Source organism: Triticum urartu, chromosome 3A, assembly GCF_056163025.1.
Source record: "Triticum urartu cultivar PI428250 chromosome 3A, HENAU_Tu73, whole genome shotgun sequence".
Taxonomy (NCBI): domain Eukaryota; kingdom Viridiplantae; phylum Streptophyta; class Magnoliopsida; order Poales; family Poaceae; genus Triticum; species Triticum urartu.
The window spans coordinates 40,097,704-40,117,680 of record NC_141875.1 but is presented as its reverse complement, the minus strand read 5'-3'; the positions used below and the strand labels follow the sequence as shown (position 1 = coordinate 40,117,680).

The 19,977-nt window shown below is 40.8% G+C and overlaps 1 protein-coding gene and 1 long non-coding RNA gene across 6 annotated transcripts; both read right to left on the bottom strand.

The window, feature by feature from the left end:
• Positions 1-6,517: 6,517 nt before the first annotated feature.
• Positions 6,518-7,124, bottom strand: LOC147978311 (uncharacterized). The gene is made up of 2 exons (XM_087516563.1): positions 6,968-7,124; positions 6,518-6,854 (listed from the first exon to the last, which is right to left on the bottom strand). The coding sequence occupies exons 1-2, from the start codon at positions 7,070-7,072 to the stop codon at positions 6,684-6,686; spliced, it is 276 nt and encodes a 91-aa protein (XP_087372689.1). The 5' UTR covers positions 7,073-7,124; the 3' UTR covers positions 6,518-6,683.
• Positions 7,125-12,713: 5,589 nt separating this feature from the next.
• LOC147978310 (uncharacterized) lies at positions 12,714-15,142 on the bottom strand. 5 transcript variants are annotated; one of them, XR_015599573.1, is made up of 4 exons: positions 14,879-15,142; positions 14,757-14,795; positions 14,083-14,192; positions 12,714-13,066 (listed from the first exon to the last, which is right to left on the bottom strand). It is a non-coding gene; the product is annotated as an uncharacterized LOC147978310 (long non-coding RNA). The 5 variants fall into 5 exon arrangements; XR_015599571.1 differs by having other exon boundaries at positions 14,757-15,140; XR_015599572.1 differs by lacking the exon at positions 14,757-14,795 and having other exon boundaries at positions 14,879-15,130.
• Positions 15,143-19,977: the final 4,835 nt, after the last annotated feature.

The window sequence follows — 19,977 nt, the reverse complement described above, 5'->3', positions numbered from 1 at the left end:
AAGTTTCATGATCACCATCATAAGCTTCCACTTCAATTGGTGTAGGTGCCACAGGAACAACTTCCTATGCCCTGCCACACACTAGTTGAAGAGACGGTTCAATAACCTCATCAAGTCTCCACCATCCTCCCACTCAATTCTTTCGAGAGAAACTTTTCCTCGAGAAAGGACCCGATTCTAGAAACAATCCCTTATTGCTTTCGGATCTGAGACAGGAGGTATACCCAACTGTTTTGGGTGTCCTATGAAGATGCATTTATCCGCTTTGGGTTCGAGCTTATCAGCCTGAAACTTTTTCACATAAGCGTCGCAGCCCCAAACTTTTAAGAAATGACAGCTTAGGTTTCTCTAAACCATAGTTCATACGGTGTCATCTCATCGGAATTACGTGGTGCCCCTTTTAAAGTGAATATGGTTGTCTCTAATGCCTAACCCATAAACCATTGTGGTAATTTGATAAGAGACATCATGGTATGCATCATATCCAATAGGGTGCAGTTATGATGTTTGGACACACCATCACACTATGGTGTTCCAGGCTGTATCAGTTGTGAAACAATTTCCACAATGTCTTAAATTCTGTGCCAAACTCGCAATTCAGATATTCATCTCTATGATCATATCATAGATTTTTTTTATCCTCTTGTCACGACGATCTTTCAACTTCACACTGAAATTACTTGAACCTTTCAATAATTCAGACTCGTGATTCATCAAGTAAATGTACTCAACATCTACTCAAATCATCTGTGAAGAAAGAACATAACGATATCCACTACATGCCTCAGCACTCATTGGACTGCACACAACAAAATGTATTACTTCCAACAATTTGCTTTCTTGTTCCATTTTACTGAAAATGAGGCTTTCAGTCATCTTGCCCATGTGGTATGATTTGCATGTCTCAAGTGATTCAAAAATCAAGTGAGTCCAAACGGTCCATTTGCATGGAGTTTCTTCATGCATATACACCAATAGAAATAGTTCGCATGTCTCAAACTTTTCAAAAACGAGTGAGCCCAAAGATCCATCAACATGGAGCTTCTTCATGCGTTTTATACCGATATGACTTACGTGGCAGTGCCACAAGTAGGTGGTACTATCATTACTATCTTTTGGCATGAACATGTGTATCACTACGATCGAGATTCAATAAACCATTCATTTTAGGTGTAAGACCATTGAAGGTATTATTCAAATAAACAGAGTAACCATTATTCTCCTTAAATGAATAACCGTATTGCGATAGACATAATCCAATCATGTCTATGCTCAACGCAAACACCAAATAACAATTATTTAGGTTTAACACCAATATCGATGGTAGAGGGAGCGTGCGTTTGATCATATCAACATTGGAAACACTTCCAACACATATCGTCAGCTCACCTTTAGCTAGTCTCCGTTTATTTCGTAGCTTTTATTTCGAGTTACTAACACTTAGCAACCGAACCGGTATCTAATACCCTGGTGCTACTAGGAGTACTAGTAAAGTACACATCAACACAATGTATATCCAATATACTTCTATCGACCTTGCCAGCCTTCTAATCTACCAAGTATCTAGGGTAATTCTGCTCCAGTGGTTGTTCCCCTTATTACAGAAGCACTTAGTCTCGGGTTTGGGTTCAACCTTGGGTTTCTTCACTAGAGCAGCAGCTGAATTGCCGTTTCATGAAGTATCCCTTCTTGCCCTTGCCCTTCTTGAAACTAGTGGTTTCACCAACCATCAACAATTGATGCTCCTTCTTGATTTCTACTTTCGCGGTGTCAAACTTCGCGGATATCTCAAGGATCATCATATATGTCCCTGATATATCATAGTTCATCACGAAGCTCAAGCAGCTTGGTGGTTATGACTTCGGAGAAACATCACTATCTCATCTGGAAGATTAACTCCCACTTGATTCAAGTGATTGTTGTACTCAGACAATCTGAGCACAAGCTCAACAATTGAGCTTTTCTCCCTTAGTTCGCAGGCTAAGAAAATCGTCGGAGGTCTTATACCTCTTGACGTGGGCACGAGCCTGAAATCCCAATTTCAGCCCTCAAAACATCTCATATGTTTCGCGACGTTTTAAAACGTCTTTGGTGCCTCAATTCTAAACCATTTAACTGAACTATCACGTAGTTATCAAAATGTGTATGTCAGATGTTCGCAACATCCATAGACAACGTTCGAGGTTCAGCACACTGAGCGGTGCATTAAGGACATAAGCCTTCTATGAAGCAATGAGGACAATCCTCAGTTTACGGACCTAGTCCGCATAATTGCTACTATAAACTTTCAACTAATTTTTCTCTAGGAACATATCTAAACAGTAGAACTGAATTGTATGTGAACGAAAGGATCTATCACACCCGATTAACACGTGATGCTTCGAAGCGACGAACTGTAGCAACGGTGCACAGTTAGGGGAGAACACTTCTTGAAATTTTAATGAGGGATCATCTTATTTACTACCGTCGTACTAAGTAAACAAGATGCATAACATGATAAACATCATATGCAATCAAATAGTGACATGATATGGCCAATATCATGTAGCTCCTTTGATCTCCATCTTGGGGCTCCATGATCATCTATTACAAGAACATGATTAATCTCATACATTACATATATCATTCATCACATCCTTTTGGCCATATCACATCACATAGCATACCCTGCAAAAACAAGTTAGACGTCCTCTAATTGTTGTTTGCATGTTTTACGTGGCTGCTATGGGTTTCTAGCAAGAACGTTTCTTACCTATGCAAAACCACAACGTGATATGCCAATTGCTATTTACCCTTCATAAGGACCCTTTTCATACGTATCACCAAGATCTATCTATGGAGAGACTAGCAACGGGGGAAGGAGAGTGCATCTACATACCCTTGTAGATCGCTATGCGGAAGCGTTCAAGTGAACGGGGTTGATGAAGTCGTACTCCTCGTGATTCAAATCACCGATGATCAAGTGCCGAACGCACGGCACCTCCGCGTTCAACACACGTACAGCCCGGTGACATCTCCCATGCCTTGATCCAGCAAGGAGAGAGGGAGAGGTTGATGGAGATCCAGCAGCACGACGGCGTGGTGGAAGTAGCGGGATTCCAACAGGGCTTCGCTAAGCGCTGCGGGAGGAAGAAGATGTGTCACGGGAGGGAGAGGGAGGCGCCAGGCCTTAGATTAGTTTGCTCCTCCTTTTTCCCCACTATATATAGGGCCAAGGGAGAGGGGGAGGCGCAGCCCTTGCCCCTTCCTCCAAGGAAGGGTGCGGCCAAGGGTGGGGAGGAGTCCATCCTCCCCAAGGCACCTCGGAGGTGCCTTCCCCTTGTAGGACTCTCCCCCTTTTTTTCTCTCTTGGCGCATGGGCCTCTTGGGGCTGGTGCCCTTGGCCCATATAGGCCAAGGCACACCCCCTACAGCCCATGTGGCCCCCCGGGGCAGGTGGCCCCACCCGGTGGGCCCCCGGGACCCTTCCGGTGGTCCCGGTACAATACCGATGACCCCGAAACTTGTCCCGATGGCCGAAATAGCACTTCCTATATATAATTCTTTACCTCCGGACCATTCCGGAACTCCTCGTGATGTCCGGGATCTCATCCGGGACTCCGAACAACTTTCGGGTTACCGCATACTAATATCTCTATAACCCTAGCGTCACCGAACCTTAAGTGTGTAGACCCTACGGGTTCGGGAGACATGCAGACATGACCGAGACGTTCTCCGGTCAATAACCAACAGCGGGATCTGGATACCCATGATGGCTCCCACATGTTCCACGATGATCTCATTGGATGAACCACGATGTCAAGGACTTAATCAATCCCGTATACAATTCCCTTTGTCTAGCGGTATGTTACTTGCCCGAGATTCGATCGTCGGTATCCTTATACCTTGTTCAATCTCGTTACCGGCAAGTCTCTTTACTCGTTCCGTAACACATCATCCCGTGATCAACTCCTTGGTCACATTGCGCATATGATGATGTCCCACCGAGTGGGCCCAGAGATACCTCTCCGCTTACACGGAGTGACAAATCCCAGTCTCGATTTGTGCCAACCCAACAGACACTTTCGGAGATACCTGTAATGCACCTTTATAGTCACCCAGTTACGTTGTGACGTTTGATACACCCAAAGCACTCCTACGGTATCCGGGAGTTGCACAATCTCATGGTCTAAGGAAATGATACTTGACATTAGAAAAGCTTTAGCATACGAACTGTACGATCTTTGTGCTAGGCTTAGGATTGGGTCTTGTCCATCACATCATTCTCCTAATGATGTGATCCCGTTATCAACGACATCCAACTTACGGAACATAAAATTACGGTGCATTGATGGTAAAATAGAGGGAGGTGAAGAATAACTATTCCTCACCCAGGGTGACGAATAGTGCGACCCTATATATATATATATATATATATATATATATATATATATATATATATATATATATGTATATATATATATGTGTGTGTGTGTGTATGTATATGGAACACGGAAAGCAAAGGATAGTTGACAATACAACTAAAGATAAAAATAAGACAAATCCATATATATACACAATGCGAGAATAAATCACATCTACATATACCATACGTATTGCACATCTAATATATGGGCCCATGTTGTTCCAGTTCTTCAAATCTACGGATCTTTCTTCAATGAGCAGTGACGGACGATAGCATTTCAGACGAAATCTGGACAATGGATTGCATCATCCATTAGATAGGCATCGTTCAATTTTCGTCTCTGCATTGTGGTGTGCATAGTAGTTTCGTTCTTCAATCCTGGACAAGTCGAGGACACGCTTGGGGTTCTCCTGTCAAACCCTTGTGTGGGGGGTATCGTGTTGGCTCGGAGAACAATAGTACTAGCTAGAGTGCCTAGAGCTTGACACGACAGGCTAGTCTGTACTGGTAGTACTACAGCCAGTAGGACTGCCAAACCTTTTGCACCTAAAAAAGCATGAAGACCATCCCTGTAAAAAGAAAACTAAAGGAGAAAAACACAACTCTTTAAGTGTTTATCCTTGAGCTATCGAAATGCTATCTTGGGATGGCTGGGAGTTATTATCTGCTCGTCACCTTTTTCTTTTGTGCAGAAGTTTGGTGGGTGAAGTTTGAGCTAGCAACCGTGGAATGAAAACGTAATGGAATAGCGAGGAGATTTCGTATTCTAAATGGTACTCCTTCTATTCAAAAACGCAAAATGTTATGAATTTTTGAATATGAACCATATACAGACTGAAATAAGTGAACAATCACACGAAAATGTGTATGTATATCACACACTGTTTTAAACATCTTATGTTTGTGAACGGAGGGAATAGTATGTGGCACCCATCCAAAGGTTGGGGGAAGAAAATGTGTTTTTATGGTACTATGACATTCCTTATCGGCAATGAATAGTCCAATCGTCAAAGTATTGTTGCCAAACATCCTTAGCTTTTCAGTCGAATGCATAAAAAGCTTTTATTCTAATCAAGTAATTACGGAAAATTTGATAAATTATGAGTTGAGTACTTGCAAAATTTTCATAATAATTTGTAACGGTTAAATTTGTTTGATGCCTTGAAGAATGGATGGTGGTAGAGCCTAATTTGGACGTAATATTTCAGGAAATACGTGAATACAAATAAGGTACGAATTGAGTGCCATGGCATTGCTAAATTATGAGAAACTTCAAAATAGGTTATGTGTAGTACAAATTGTTCGGTTGCACCATAGAAAAGACGCATAATATTTCCTGAAATATTAGATCAGTGTGACAATTTATGACGTTGGACTCAATAGAACCTTGTTGAAGAACCATTGCAAAAATAAATTTATTCTACAAATAAAACAATTTGCGTAGGAGAAAACTTCAAAATGCTCATGATGTAATGAAAACAGGATGGAATTTAATTGAATTTTAAAGAATGGATCATGGTGGTCTCAAGTAAAATTATTAACAAGATCATGATAATGCTGACAAGGACTTCGGTAATGCTAATAAGGACTTCTCGACACACACATGTACTTTTTATTGTGGGGAAACTCCAACAAGGACTTCTGATAATGCCCATCAATTCGACATGGAACATTTGTCACAAGCAACCATTAGTCTGCAAATATTTCATTTATAGCAACATACTCAATTGACACATACATTTTGACATAATTGGCAAGTAAACATTCAAAATATGCTTACAGGGCTAAATGGGAACAAGACACCATTAACGAACATGCACTGGACCTGTAGAAAGACTTGCATCGTGTGTCATTTTTGAAAAGCTAAAAGATCTTGATCACATACCATGCTCATCTGCTCAAGAAACAAGAAACAAGAACACATGGTGTCAACACGCAAGCAACCGCCATTTTGTTTGAGATTGAAGACTATTTAATAAATGGTTGTGTGCATCGCTTGATGTAGATGCTGGGGTTAATCCTCCTTTTTTAAAACAAATCAACCATTTTGCTTAAACTTAATTATTTTCAATCGGTCTCCACATACACGAACTAGAGATACGCACAGGATAAACAAAAGGTGCCGAACACAACAAATTATCGAAAAGTCGGTTTACAATGATTTAAAAACATCTTGATGAGTCCGGGCAACAGTCCATGCTGGAAGCTCCCAGATCAAAAACAATTATGAATATAGTTTTATTTAATTATTTCTTAGCTCAGTTGCTTCAGCAGACGCTTATACTTGAATGACAGGACAACAGCAGTTATTGTTGTCATTGCAGAATGCCTTGGGGGCCGGCCGCTTGCCTACGCTGTCGCAAAACTTCTTGCACTTGTCGTCGGTACAGTTTGGGAAAGAGATGGAGTAGCATGGCGCCGGCAAGGGAAACGCAGCAATCTCATCTGCCTGCAAGTCCGCAGACATAAAAATATAAGAAAATGTGGTTTTCAAGTATAATCTGGAAAATGCCCTTAATCTTCTACTCTTTGCAAATTGAATGATAAAGTTCACTTATCAACCTCTTTGTGGGCGTCGCAGGAGGAGAGAAGAAGGGTGGTAGCCATGACCACCATGACGGTGGGCACGAAACACAGGACGCCCGTGCCCTTCTTCAGCATCGCCATGGTGTACAGTACAAGAGGGCAGGAGTCTGCTTACGCTCACCTACATACAATTTCTTCCTGTCTTTGTGTTATTATGTTATTCTGATTTGTGTGTTTATATAGATGTGTATGCCTAGCTTATTAGAAGTATATATTAAATGATTGATCAATGCTTTAATTCACGTAACAAATTAATTGTGATTGATTGTGATTAATTATTAATTGTGATTGTGATCAATGTAAATCGAAGAAATATTAATTGTGATTAATAATTATTAATTGTGACCACGTAACGAATTCATATCAATCGAAGAAATTATTAATTGTAATTAATTATTATATATCTCTGGCGATTTGATTCAAACACAAGAGATTTTATCTAGAAGAACGTGAATCCGTTCCATTTCTCATTAAAAATGTCCATTTCATGGGCTGCCGTCTGCAAAGAAAAGCCTCACACACTGCTAGCAAGGAATCACCAATGGCCCGGTCCGACTAGCATGGCAGTAAGGGGTAGTAGATGCTTTTGTGGTTTAACTAGATTAAGAAAGTTCCACTATATATTAGTTGTGTATGTGTGTGTATATTAGATCGTGTGGGATAAAAAAATTGTGAATAGTGTTTACGTACCCAAAGATGTCTTGCATCTCTGCTCCTTTTGATCATAAAGTGAATGTTCTCGCAAACATAGTATGCACATAAATTATTCCCCTTTTTCTGCATTATGCACTTTACGAGAATAGAATTCAATCAAATAATAATCAAGCATGATAATAATATTGAAAGTAGAATTAAAGATATGCACGGACGTAGCTACTACTATGTAGTTACCTTGGACCATTGCCATTTCAGCTTTGTCAATTTGAAATCACATGTGTCAAAAGAATGTTCACGCACTTTACTAAAAATTAAAGAATACAATACATATAGAGATGGAAAAAAATTGTATGAAAACATAATTTAAGGAAATGTTTCACAATCAATGGACAATTTAAATAGTCACCTAATAAAATATTCAAGTGTGTATAATAAAATGTTTATGCAACTTCTCAAAATGTTTGAACGGGGGAATTTATTTTAGAACCATTCTTTTTAAGGTTTCGTCTTATATGGAATTGTTTTAGTTTTCAAACTAAACATTCAAACATGCCATGAAAACACGAACGAAATTTGTATGCCTTTCGTCGGACTAGATCGACGTGACGCTACACAGATCCGACTAATTTTTTTTATATAATGTATTTAAATTAATTTTCAGAAATATTACGTTGATTTTATTTTTTTTCAAAAATAATACATATTCACCCATCTGGTGGCCGACTGGATCCAGTCGGCCAAGAGTAGGCCGATTAGTACCCTATCAGCTAGCAGTAGGTCGATTGGGCTCCGTCGGCTAACTGTTGGCCGACTGGAACTAATTGGCTTATAGTAGGCCGACTGAAACTAATTGGCTTTGTAACACCCATGATGCGGCTATAGCTCCCACGTGTCGAGGCATGACTTAGAGACATAACCGCATAGTGGTTTTGTCGCAAGAAGGGTCATATTCACAAACATCCCATGTAATGAACAAGACATGGATAAGTAGAGTTGGCTTACACTCGCCACGTCATACAATACATAAATAATTCATACATCATCCAAATACACTCATAGACCGACTACAGTCAAAACCAAAAGAAAAAGGAAGATAAACCCAAATGCTAGATCCTCGATCATCCCAACTGGGCTCCACTACTGATCATCAGGAAACGACACATAGTAACGACCGAGGTCCTTGTCACCACTTGAGTTCGGTAGCATCACCTACACTGGTATCTTCGACACCTGCAACTGTTTGGAAGTATACGTGAGTCACGAGGACTCAGCAATCTCACACCCATGAGATCAAGACTATTTAAGCTTATGAGTAGGATAAGGTAATGAGGTGTAGCTGCAGCAAGCGCTAAGCAAATATGGTGGCTAACATACGCAAATAAGGGTAAGATGAGAGGCTACGCAACGGTCATGAAACTGTAAGTGATCAATAAGTGATCCTGAAGCTACTTACGTTCAAACATAGCTCAAACCGTGTTCACTTCTCGGACTCCACCGAAAAGAGACCATCACGGCTACACACGCGGTTGATTCATTTTAATTAAGTCAAGTGTCAAGCTCTCTACGACCGGATATTAACAAATTCCCATCTTCCACATAAGCGCGGGCACGGCTCTCGAAAGTTTATACCCTGAAGGGGTGTCCCAACTTAGCCCATTACAAGCTCTCATGATCAACGAAGGATATTCCTTCTCCCGGAAAGACCCGATCAGTTTCGGAATCCTGGTTACAGGACATTTCGACAATGGTAAAACAAGACCAGCAAGACCGCCCGAATGTGCCGACAAATCCCGATAGGAGCTGCGCATATCTCGTTCACAAGGCACACCGGATGGGCAAGACATCGGGTTGGCATAGACCTTGGTTGCCCAGGGGGCGCCGGACATCGCTCACGGTGGGCGCCAACTGTCGTGGTTCTAAGTCTTATAGTAGAATGGGGGTAGGAATGAGGAGGAAAGATCCTAGCTACGGTGAAGTTGTGCACGCAAGATTTACGAGTTCAGGCCCTTCTCAGAAGAAGTAACAGCCCTACGTCTCGGTGCCCGGAGGCTGGTCGATTGGATTATGCGTGAAGTTACAGGGGGTGCGAACCCTAGTGCCAGATGAGGGGTGGCTTATATAGAGAGCGCCAGAATCCCAGCCATCCCCGTTACATAAGGTTCAATGTATATAAAGAGCGGACATTACTGGTAACGTTAGTATTAAAATTATATAAATGATCATTAAGACTACGGAGTGAACGCCTGACCGTTGCCATCCAGAGTGACCTTAGATCTTCTGTACTCCGAGTGGTTTCTGATGTGGTCGAATGATTATATCCTGGTCCAATAGAATTGGGTTGTTCGAGTGGAACCCATGGTCGAGTGAGTTGCATCCTGAGGTGATTTCAGTCAGTAGAATTTTGCAGTCCATTGAATGTCTTTGATTGTAGGGCAGTGTCCTTGGGAAGGGTGCTTACATCAGGTCTATTGCCCTACCCTAGGTACATGTCATCGTCAGTGAAGACTTGCTTAACAAATAGATTAACAAATTGCAGTGTTGCGAACATGGTTTGGTACCTAATTAGTGCAGACTTTCTTAATGTGAGGCCATCATTTCTCCACCAGCAATAAATAGAAGGACTTGGATCTGCAAACAGAAAATCGCATATCTAAAATCAAGACACTTGACATAGACTAAGTCAATTGCTAAGTCAATTGCTCGTATGAAATTTGCAAAAAAAGAACATATTATACCATTAACATGAAGACCACGTGGTAGTAGCCCCTTGCGTTTCCTCACTTTTTGATAGCTCTGTATAATCTTAATATCGTCAACGTTTGCAAATACACCGCGCTCAATATAGCACACAAATGTAACTTTGGATAATACTCCCTCCGTCCCAAAATTCTTGTCTTAGATTTATCTAGATACGGATGTATCTAACTAATATATCCGTATTTGGAAAAATCTAAGACAAGAATTTTGGGACCAAGGAAGTATAAATGAAATAGGGAAAACAAAATTAGAAGATAAGCTACATATTACATGGGCAGTGTGTGTTGGCCTGGGTGCCTCTGTGCCTGCGCTGCAATTTAAAACTAGACTAGATGGAGAAGAATAAGAGGCGGGTAGTCAGGACGCCGGACCCGGCGGCCAGCGCGGCGGGGAATCACGTGTTGACGATGCCAGCGGCGTGGGGCATGGGCGCTCCGTTCGAGCGAGGCGAGGCGAAGGTTTCTCTATTGTGAGGAATTTTCTTACTTTCCTGACTTGATTAATGAACGACCGGGCTACAAATCACAGATCGAAGCGTCAAGTGTTTTCTAGTGTGCGATTGATTCTCTGTTCTCATCCATCAAGGGAGTTGCGCTAACGGGCTGAAGGCTTGCATGTCTATGCGAAGAGTGGGGATGTGCTTCTTTTGTATCACAAATTCTGAAAATTCTACTACTATGTGTCTAGGTACTAGTTCGGCCACGCCTGGGGCTACAGCTCCAGTTGCCCCATGCCTGATTTTGCAACGGCAGCTCTACCATGGACCCAAGGGCTAGTAAGATTGCACACCATGCCTCCACGCCACCTCGGAATCATGTGCCTCCGCGAATGAGGAAGGCCATGTTCCCGCCAACTTTGCCCTTGGGCGTCCCTCACGGGTGGCGAGGGAAGAAAATGATTCTTGCCAATGTTTTTTTTACGGTTAGATTCTTGACTATGTGGATGATTAAAAACTGTGAAAGGATAGACGCATGAATAACTGAATAAAATGAAATATGACAAATCCAATATATATATATATATATATATATATATATATAGGGTCGCGCTATTCGTCACCTTGGGTGAGAAATAATTATTCTTCACCTCATCTCTATTTTACCATCAATGCCCGTAAGTTTTGTTTTATTTCTGACGTAATAAGAGATAGTAAGAAAATATATAATCGTTGTAAAAAATATTTTATGTTATGTAAAATTACAAACGTAAAAACATAGTGTAAAATGCACATAAACTGCAAATTTTCTTCTCTTATGATCTATATTTTTATTTTCTTATGTCAAATTTTACGTAGTGAATCAATAGGAATGTAACTATTTAAATTGCAATCGTAATTTAATTATGAAATGATCGTAAAATTATCTCGGTTGAAGAATAACTTATTCTGCACCCTGAATGATGAATATTAACACTATATATATATATATATAGAGAGAGAGAGAGAGAGAATTCTTATTCCTCACCCCACTCATGCCGCAGGAACACAACACACGGGAGGTAAAATTATGGATACTGGAGGCTGTTCCGTAGTTTACTACTTACGGCAGCATGTAGTGCAGTATAATCTTACGGCCTGGAGTGCAATGTAATTCTACGGAGAGGAGGCGTGGAGCACTAAGGGCATGCCCTGTATCTGTATGTAACATAATTTTACGGGAAGAGATTAATAAATTACCTCTATATATCTGCTATACATGGGCATTGCCGTGTCATAATTGTCTCCCTATCATAGGTTAATTTTTTTTAAAAAAACTCTATACTCAATTCCTAGGCCGGTAAGAAATTTGGAATCCAAAAGGCAAACAAGAGGTTCTAAATTTACTTTGACGGTAAAGAAACAAGTTCTATTAATTCAGTTGAGAAACACATCCTACTTGTATTTTATTTTGTGACACGAGAAGCACGTTCTACTAATTCAGTTGGCATCTGAACGTAAGAAATTTGGCAGTAGACGTAAACAAGAGTATCTTCGACGTTCCATAAAAAAGAGTATCTTCACAGTGTATGGTCCAGTAACTGAATGTCATGTCAACGTATGACTTACTTGTAAAATGATAGGCAAATGTAATAATTTATGCGGCATATTCCAAACTATTTTGTAATATTATTTCCATTACACGACACTGAAGCCTGAAGGCCATCTCATCGACATCATTTGTGGCTGACTCAATCTAATCTCAATACTCTACCTCATGAGAGGATCAAGGACATAGAAATAGCTGAGCTTTAAAAAAAAATAAAGACTCGAGCTTAACCCGACTTTGAATTAACAAAGCGACCAACCGGCTAGAATTACAATAACCACCAACATCTCTAAGAAAACACCAACAAACAAAGAAAAGAAAACAACAAAAGATACAAGGGGTTCAACAAACCACTCACAAGTTACAACAAAAGCAACAAGCTAAGATGAACAACTAAGGCACATTTCCAGCTTAAAGTAGATGAAGCCCTTCTCGAAGAACAAGACAGTAATCAGCAGCAAAAGCAGAGCCTTGGGAACGATGAACAACCAGCAGGAGAGGAAGCGTCCTCGACATCACCATGGGCACAAGAGAAAATTAGTTGAGACCTCATCCATCTCCGGAGGGCACTCCCTGCCCCCTCGCCTTGGCACGGGAGGCAACAATCCATTGGAAGATGGAGACGCTCCCTCGAGACCTAAGGTGAAAACAACCGCTGAGACCAACCGGATTACAAAATGACCACCGCTGAGACCAACCGGAATACAAAATGACCACCGCCACTGTGCTAAGCCGAGCTCATGGAGGTAGAAACTTCACCTGTTGAACAACACATCACACTCAAGGACGAGCAAATGCACAGAGGATGCTGCAGACAATAAGCAAAGCAACGGAGATAGCCGAGACAATACTTAGGAGCGACACCTAGTCTACAAGGAGTATCGGGCTCATGCCACCCCCGACACGCCGCAGCAACTAGGGGACCCCTATGCCCTTCCAACAAGACCACGGAAGCAGCACACCGGCCAACCATATAAAAGAAGCAATTGCCAGCTGTAGAGATATTCATCTCACAGTCTGCACAGACAACCATAGCCTTCACCCTCCTCAGTTTATCACAAGAGATAAATTCATTCTCCAAAACATAAAAAATGTTGGCAATATCTCAGAATAATCTCATACATAATCAAGATTCATGCGTGTTGATTTATAAAATGGGTGCAACTAACCTCCAAGTACCTCATTGCACTGTAATGAAACAAAAAGTACCGAAAATAAAACCCAGCAAAGATTGACGCCCTGAAGAGGATCAGAATTCACCTCTTTGCAATGGAAATAAATCTAACTGGAAATTGATACTAACCAAGCATTGCTCCGAACAGCATCAAACGAGAAAAAATTGACTACTCTGGATTCAGATAAATAATCAATGTTACTCATGCGGTCGGCTGAAGATATAATAGCTGGTTGTTTTTCTCGAAATAATCAATGTTACTCATGTAGAGAACTGTGCGTACAGATTTTTGCTAGCCTAAACTCCAGTCAGTTATTTTTGTTTCAATGCATGTCTCATTTTCCCATTGTTTCAATAGGCAGTACATTCTATATAGGATCATGTGGTGCCGTTTTCTTGACTAGTGGTAAACTAATACCCATCTCCAAATGGCACGAAAGAAGTAGCTTTATTTTCCTCTGATCCTGACTGAGATGTACCTGAGGTTGTTGTTCATGTCGCAAGCAGGCATCACATGCAGAGCAATCAGAGGACGCACCGGCCTACCATGGCAATTCTTATGCACTTGTCTAACTACTTGAGTTAGCTTCTGAAAATTGTGTGGAAAAGAAAATGATTAATGAAATGCAGTGTTCTCAGCTGTCACTTAGAAGTACATGGGACTGAAACAAGGTGATAACATCAGTTACATGCTTCAATTGGTTATATGGTGTAAGCCTGAAGAAACTGTATGACATTTGCATTACTCCGACTAGAATCACGACTATTATCAATATTCATACTCTCCCAACATGAACTTAAAAAACAGTAACACGACCAGAGCTTCCAAAAACATTGCATGTCTAATATAAATCAGAGTGTGTTCATAAGAAAAAACAATAAAAAAAAGTATACCATGCAAACACGAGCACGCATATACCAGGTATGACATTTCGTCTCATGATCTCTCCATAATACCTATTCGACAGAAATCGAACACCGATTTAGCAATTTCGAAAGAACCAGTTCCCTAAGAGTTGTAACCCTGGTCCTTAATTAATGAAATTCCTTTTCAGGTTGGATACCCCCTTCCCTTATTGCTTCAGAAAATTTGGGAAGAACACAGACATAAAAGAAGTGTAAATATATTGGAACTGGGATCAGGGTTTCTCACATCCTCCCATGAGCTCCCCACCTGCAACCTTGCGGCTTCCTGTGGATGAGTATTACACACACCAATGACTCGCTCAACTCCACGCACCACACTCAGAAAGGTATCTGAAACACAGAGTTCACCTCAAATGGGGTGCTATATGGCTGTTGCCGCTCTCCACATCTAGGAGATGGCACACGTGCCCCCTCGTCCGTGTCAGCTTCTGCCTACTTCCCAGGATACTTCTTCTCCATCTTCTTCCTAAACTACTGCAGCTTCAGGCAGACAACCCCAAACACTCAATCAGCCTGAAAATCGAAAAAAAATCCTAAAAATAAAAATAGAAAACGTTGGACTCAGTACCTTCTAGCACCACCTCAAAACACTTACCGCAGAGCCGCCGCATCCATTCACTGTAGAGCCACCGCGACCACCATATATACGAGGGCCGCCCAACATCGACACCAGCCGTTGAGCACCATGCCGCCCCGCCTGCCCGCCGACCACCGCACTGTTGATCCCACGAGCAGCCCCTCACCGCATCGCCTGATTGGAATAGAACGGGAGGTGGGCCGCCAACACCGAGCAGTATCGACGAGCACCGCTGAAGATTTGCCGCCTAGGACCTCCCGCTAACGTTCGCCGCGCGCTGTCCAAACTCCAGAAACCGCTCGTATAGAATAGGATGGGGAACGGGGTATCTCCCAATCCCCACGATCAGCTAACTATCAAGGGAAAAGTAAAATTACAGCGATAAGGAGGAAAAGTAAAATTACATCGGTGCCAGTAGAAATTTACAGCGGTACGATGGTGTCTTGGTTCGGTTTAGCCCAACCTCCGTCTAGGTCGATCGACCAGGGTGATGAATTACTTATTCCTCATCTTAGGTCCCTAATTGACTTTCTATATATATAGTGTTACTATTCATCACCCAGGCTGCAGAATAAGTTATTCTTCATCCGAGGTAATCTTACGATCATTTCATACATTTCGAATTCAAATAGTTACATTCCTATTGATTCACTACGTAAAATTTGACATAAGAAAATAAAAATATAGGTCATAAGACAAGAAAATTTACAGTTTATGTGTATTTTAGACTATGTTTTTATGTTTGTAATTTTACATAATATAAAATATTTTTTACGGCGATTATATATTTTCTTACGGTTCCTTTTTGCGTTGGAAATAAGACAAAACTTACGGAACATAAAATTACGGTGCATTGATGGTAAAATAGAGGGAGGTGAAGAATAACTATTCCTCACCCAGGGTGACGAATAGTGCGACCCTATATATATATATATATATATATATATATATATGTGTGTGTGTGTGTGTGTGTGTGTGTGTGTGTGTGTGTGTGTGTATGGAACACGGAAAGCAAAGGATAGTTGACAATACAACTAAAGATAAAAATAAGACAAATCCATATATATACACAATGCGAGAATAAATCACATCTACATATACCATACGTATTGCACATCTAATATATGGGCCCATGTTGTTCCAGTTTTTCAAATCTACGGATCTTTCTTCAATGAGCAGTGACGGACGATAGCATTTCAGACGAAATCTGGACAGTGGATTGCATCATCCATTAGATAGGCATCGTTCACATTTCGTTTCTGCATTGTCGTGTGCATAGTAGTTTCGTTCTTCAATCCTGGACAAGTGGAGGACACGCTTGGGGTTCTCCTGTCAAACCCTTGTGTGAGGGGTATCGTGTTGGCTTGGAGAACAATAGTACTAGCTAGAATGCCTAGAGATTGACACGATGGGCTAGTCTGTACTGGTACTACTACAGCCAGTAGGACTGCCAAACCTTTTACACCTAAAAAAGCATGAAGACCATCCCTGTAAAAAGAAAACTAAAGGAGAAAAACACAACTCTTTATTCTGGGGACTTGGGTAATGCTAATAAGGACTTCTCGACACACACACATACTTTTTATTCTGGGGAAACTCCAACAAGGACTTCCGATAATGCCCATCAATTCGACATGGAACATTTGTCACGAGCAACCATTAGTCTGCAAATATTTCATTTATAGCAACATACTCAATTGACACATACCATGCTCATCTACTCAAGAAACAAGAAACAAGAACACATGGTGTCAACACGCAAGCAACCACCATTTTTGTTTGAGGTTCGAGACTATTTAATAAATGGTTGTGTGCATCGCTTGATGTAGATGCTGGGGTTAATCCTCCTTTTCAAAAACAAATCAACCATTTTGGTTAAACTTAATTATTTTCAATCGGTCTCCACATACACGAACTAGAGATACACACAGGATAAACGAAAGCTGCCGAACACAACAAATTATCGAAAAGTCGGTTTACAATGATTTAAAAACATCTTGATGAGTCCGGGCAATAGTCCATGCTAGAAGCTCCCAGATCAAAAACAATTACGAATATAGTTTTATTTAATTATTTCTTAGCTCAGTTGCTTCAGCAGACGCTTATACTTGAATGACAGGACAACAACAGTTATTGTTGTCATTGCAGAATGCCTTGGGGGCCGGCCGTTTGCCTACGCTGTCGGAAAACTTCTTGCACTTGTCGTTGGTACAGTTTGGGAAAGAGATGGAGTAGCATGGCGCCGGCAAGGGAAACGCAGCAGTCTCATCTACCTGCAAGTCCGCAGACATAAAAAAATATAAGAAAATGTGGTTTTCAAGTATAATCTGGAAAATGCCCTTAATCTTCTACTCTTTGCAAATTGAATGATAAAATTCACTTATCAACCTCTTTGTGGGCGTCACAGGAGGAGAGAAGAAGGGTGGTATCCATGACCACCATGACGGTGGCCACGAAACACAGGACGCCCGTGCCCTTCTTCAGCATTGCCATGGTGTACAGTACAAGAGGGCAGGAGTCTACTTACGCTTACCTACATACAATTTCTTCCTGTCTTTATGTTGTTGTGTTATTCTGATTTGTGTGTTTATATAGATGTGTATGCCTAGCTTATTAGAAGTATATATTAAATGATTGATCAATGCTTTAATTCACGTAACAAATTAATTGTGATTAATTATTAATTGTGATTGTGATCAATGAAAATCGAAGAAATATTAATTGTGATTAACAATTTTTAATTGTGATTAATAATTATTAATTGTGACCACGTAACGAATTCATGTCAATCAAAGAAATTATTAATTGTGATTAATTATTATATATATTTGGCGATTTGATTCAAATACAAGAGATTTTATCTAGAAGAACATGAATCCGTTCCATTTCTCATAAAAAATGTCAATTTCATGGGCTGCTGTCTACAAAGAAAACCTCACACTGCTAGCAGGGAATCACCAATGGCCCGGGCCGACTAGCATGGCAGTAAGGGGTAGTAGATGCTTTTGCGGTTTAACTAGATTAAGAAAGTTCTACTGTATATTAGTTGTGTATGTGTGTATATATTAGATCGTGTGGGATAAAAAAATTGTGAATAGTGTTTACGTACCCAAAGATGTCTTGCATCTCTGCTCCTTTGATCATAAAGTGAATGTTTTCGCAAACATAGTATGCACATAAATTATTCCCCTTTTTCTGCATCATGCACTTTACAAGAATAGAATTCAATTATATAATAATCAAGCATGATAATGATATTGAATCCAAAATTAAAGATATGCACGGACGTAGCTACTACTACTTAATTACCTTGGACCGTTGCCGTTTCAGCTTTGTCAATTTGAAATCACATGTGTCAAAAGAATGTTCACGCACTTTACTAAAAATTAAAGAATACAATACATACAGAGATGGAAAAAAATTGTATGAAAACATAATTTAAGGAAATGTTTCACAATCAATGGAAAATTCACATAGTCACCTAATAAAATATTCAAGTGTGTATAATAAAATGTTTATGCAACTTCTGAAAATGTTTGAACCGGGGAATTTATTTTAGAACCATTCTTTTTAAGGTTTCGTCTTATGTGAAATTGTTTTAGTTTTCAAACTAAACATTCAAACATGCCATGAAAACACGAACGGAATTTGTATGCCTTTCGTCGGACTAGATCGACGTGACGCTACACATATCTGACTAAATTTTTTTATATAATATATTTTTAATTAATTTTCAGAAATATTACGTTGATTTTATTTTTTTCAAAAATAATACATAGTCAGCCATCTGGTGGCCGACTGGATCCAGTCGGCCAAGAGTAGGCCGATTAGTACCTTAACAGCTAGCAGCAGGCCGATTGGGCTCCGTCGGCTAACTATTGGCCGACTGGAACTAATTGGCTTATAGTAGGCCGACTGAAACTAATTGGCTTTGTAACGCCCATGATGCGGCTATAGCTCCCACGTGTTGAGGCATAACCGCATAGTGGTTTTGTCGCAAGAAGGGGCATCTTCACAAACATCCCATGTAATGAACAAGACATGGATAAATAGAGTTGGCTTACACTCGCCATTGCACACAATACACAAATAATTCATACATCATCCAAATACACTCATAGACCGACTAAGGTCAAAACCAAAAGAAAAAGGAAGATAAACCCCAAATGCTATATCCCCGATCGTCCTAACTGGGCTCCACTACTGATCATCAGGAAACAACACATAGTAACGACCGAGGTCCTCGTCAAACTCCCACTTGAGTTCGGTAGCATCACATGCACTGGTATCATCGGCACCTGCAACTATTTGGAAGTATCCGTGAGTCACGAGGACTCAGCAATCTCACACCCGTGAGATCAAGACTATTTAAGCTTATGGGTAGGATAAGGTAATGAGGTGGAGCTGCAGCAAGCGCTAAGCAAATATGGTGGGTAACATACGCAAATAAGAGTAAGATGAGAGGCTACGCAACGGTCGTGAAACTGTAAGTGATCAAGAAGTGATCCTGAAGCTACTTACATTCAAACATAACCCAAACCGTGTTCACTTCTCGGACTCCACCGAAAAGAGACCATCACGGCTACACGCGCGGTTGATTCATTTTAATTAAGTCAAGTGTCAAGTTCTCTACGACCGGATATTAACAAAATCCCATCTTCCACATAAGCGCGGGCACGGCTCTCGAAAGTTTATACCCTGAAGGGGTGTCCCAACTTAGCCCATTACAAGCTCTCATGATCAATGAAGGATATTCCTTCTCCTGGAAAGACCCGATCAGTCTTGGAATCCCGGTTACAGGACATTTCGACAAGGTAAAACAAGACCAGCAAGACTGTCCCAATGTGCCGACAAATCCCGATAGGAGCTG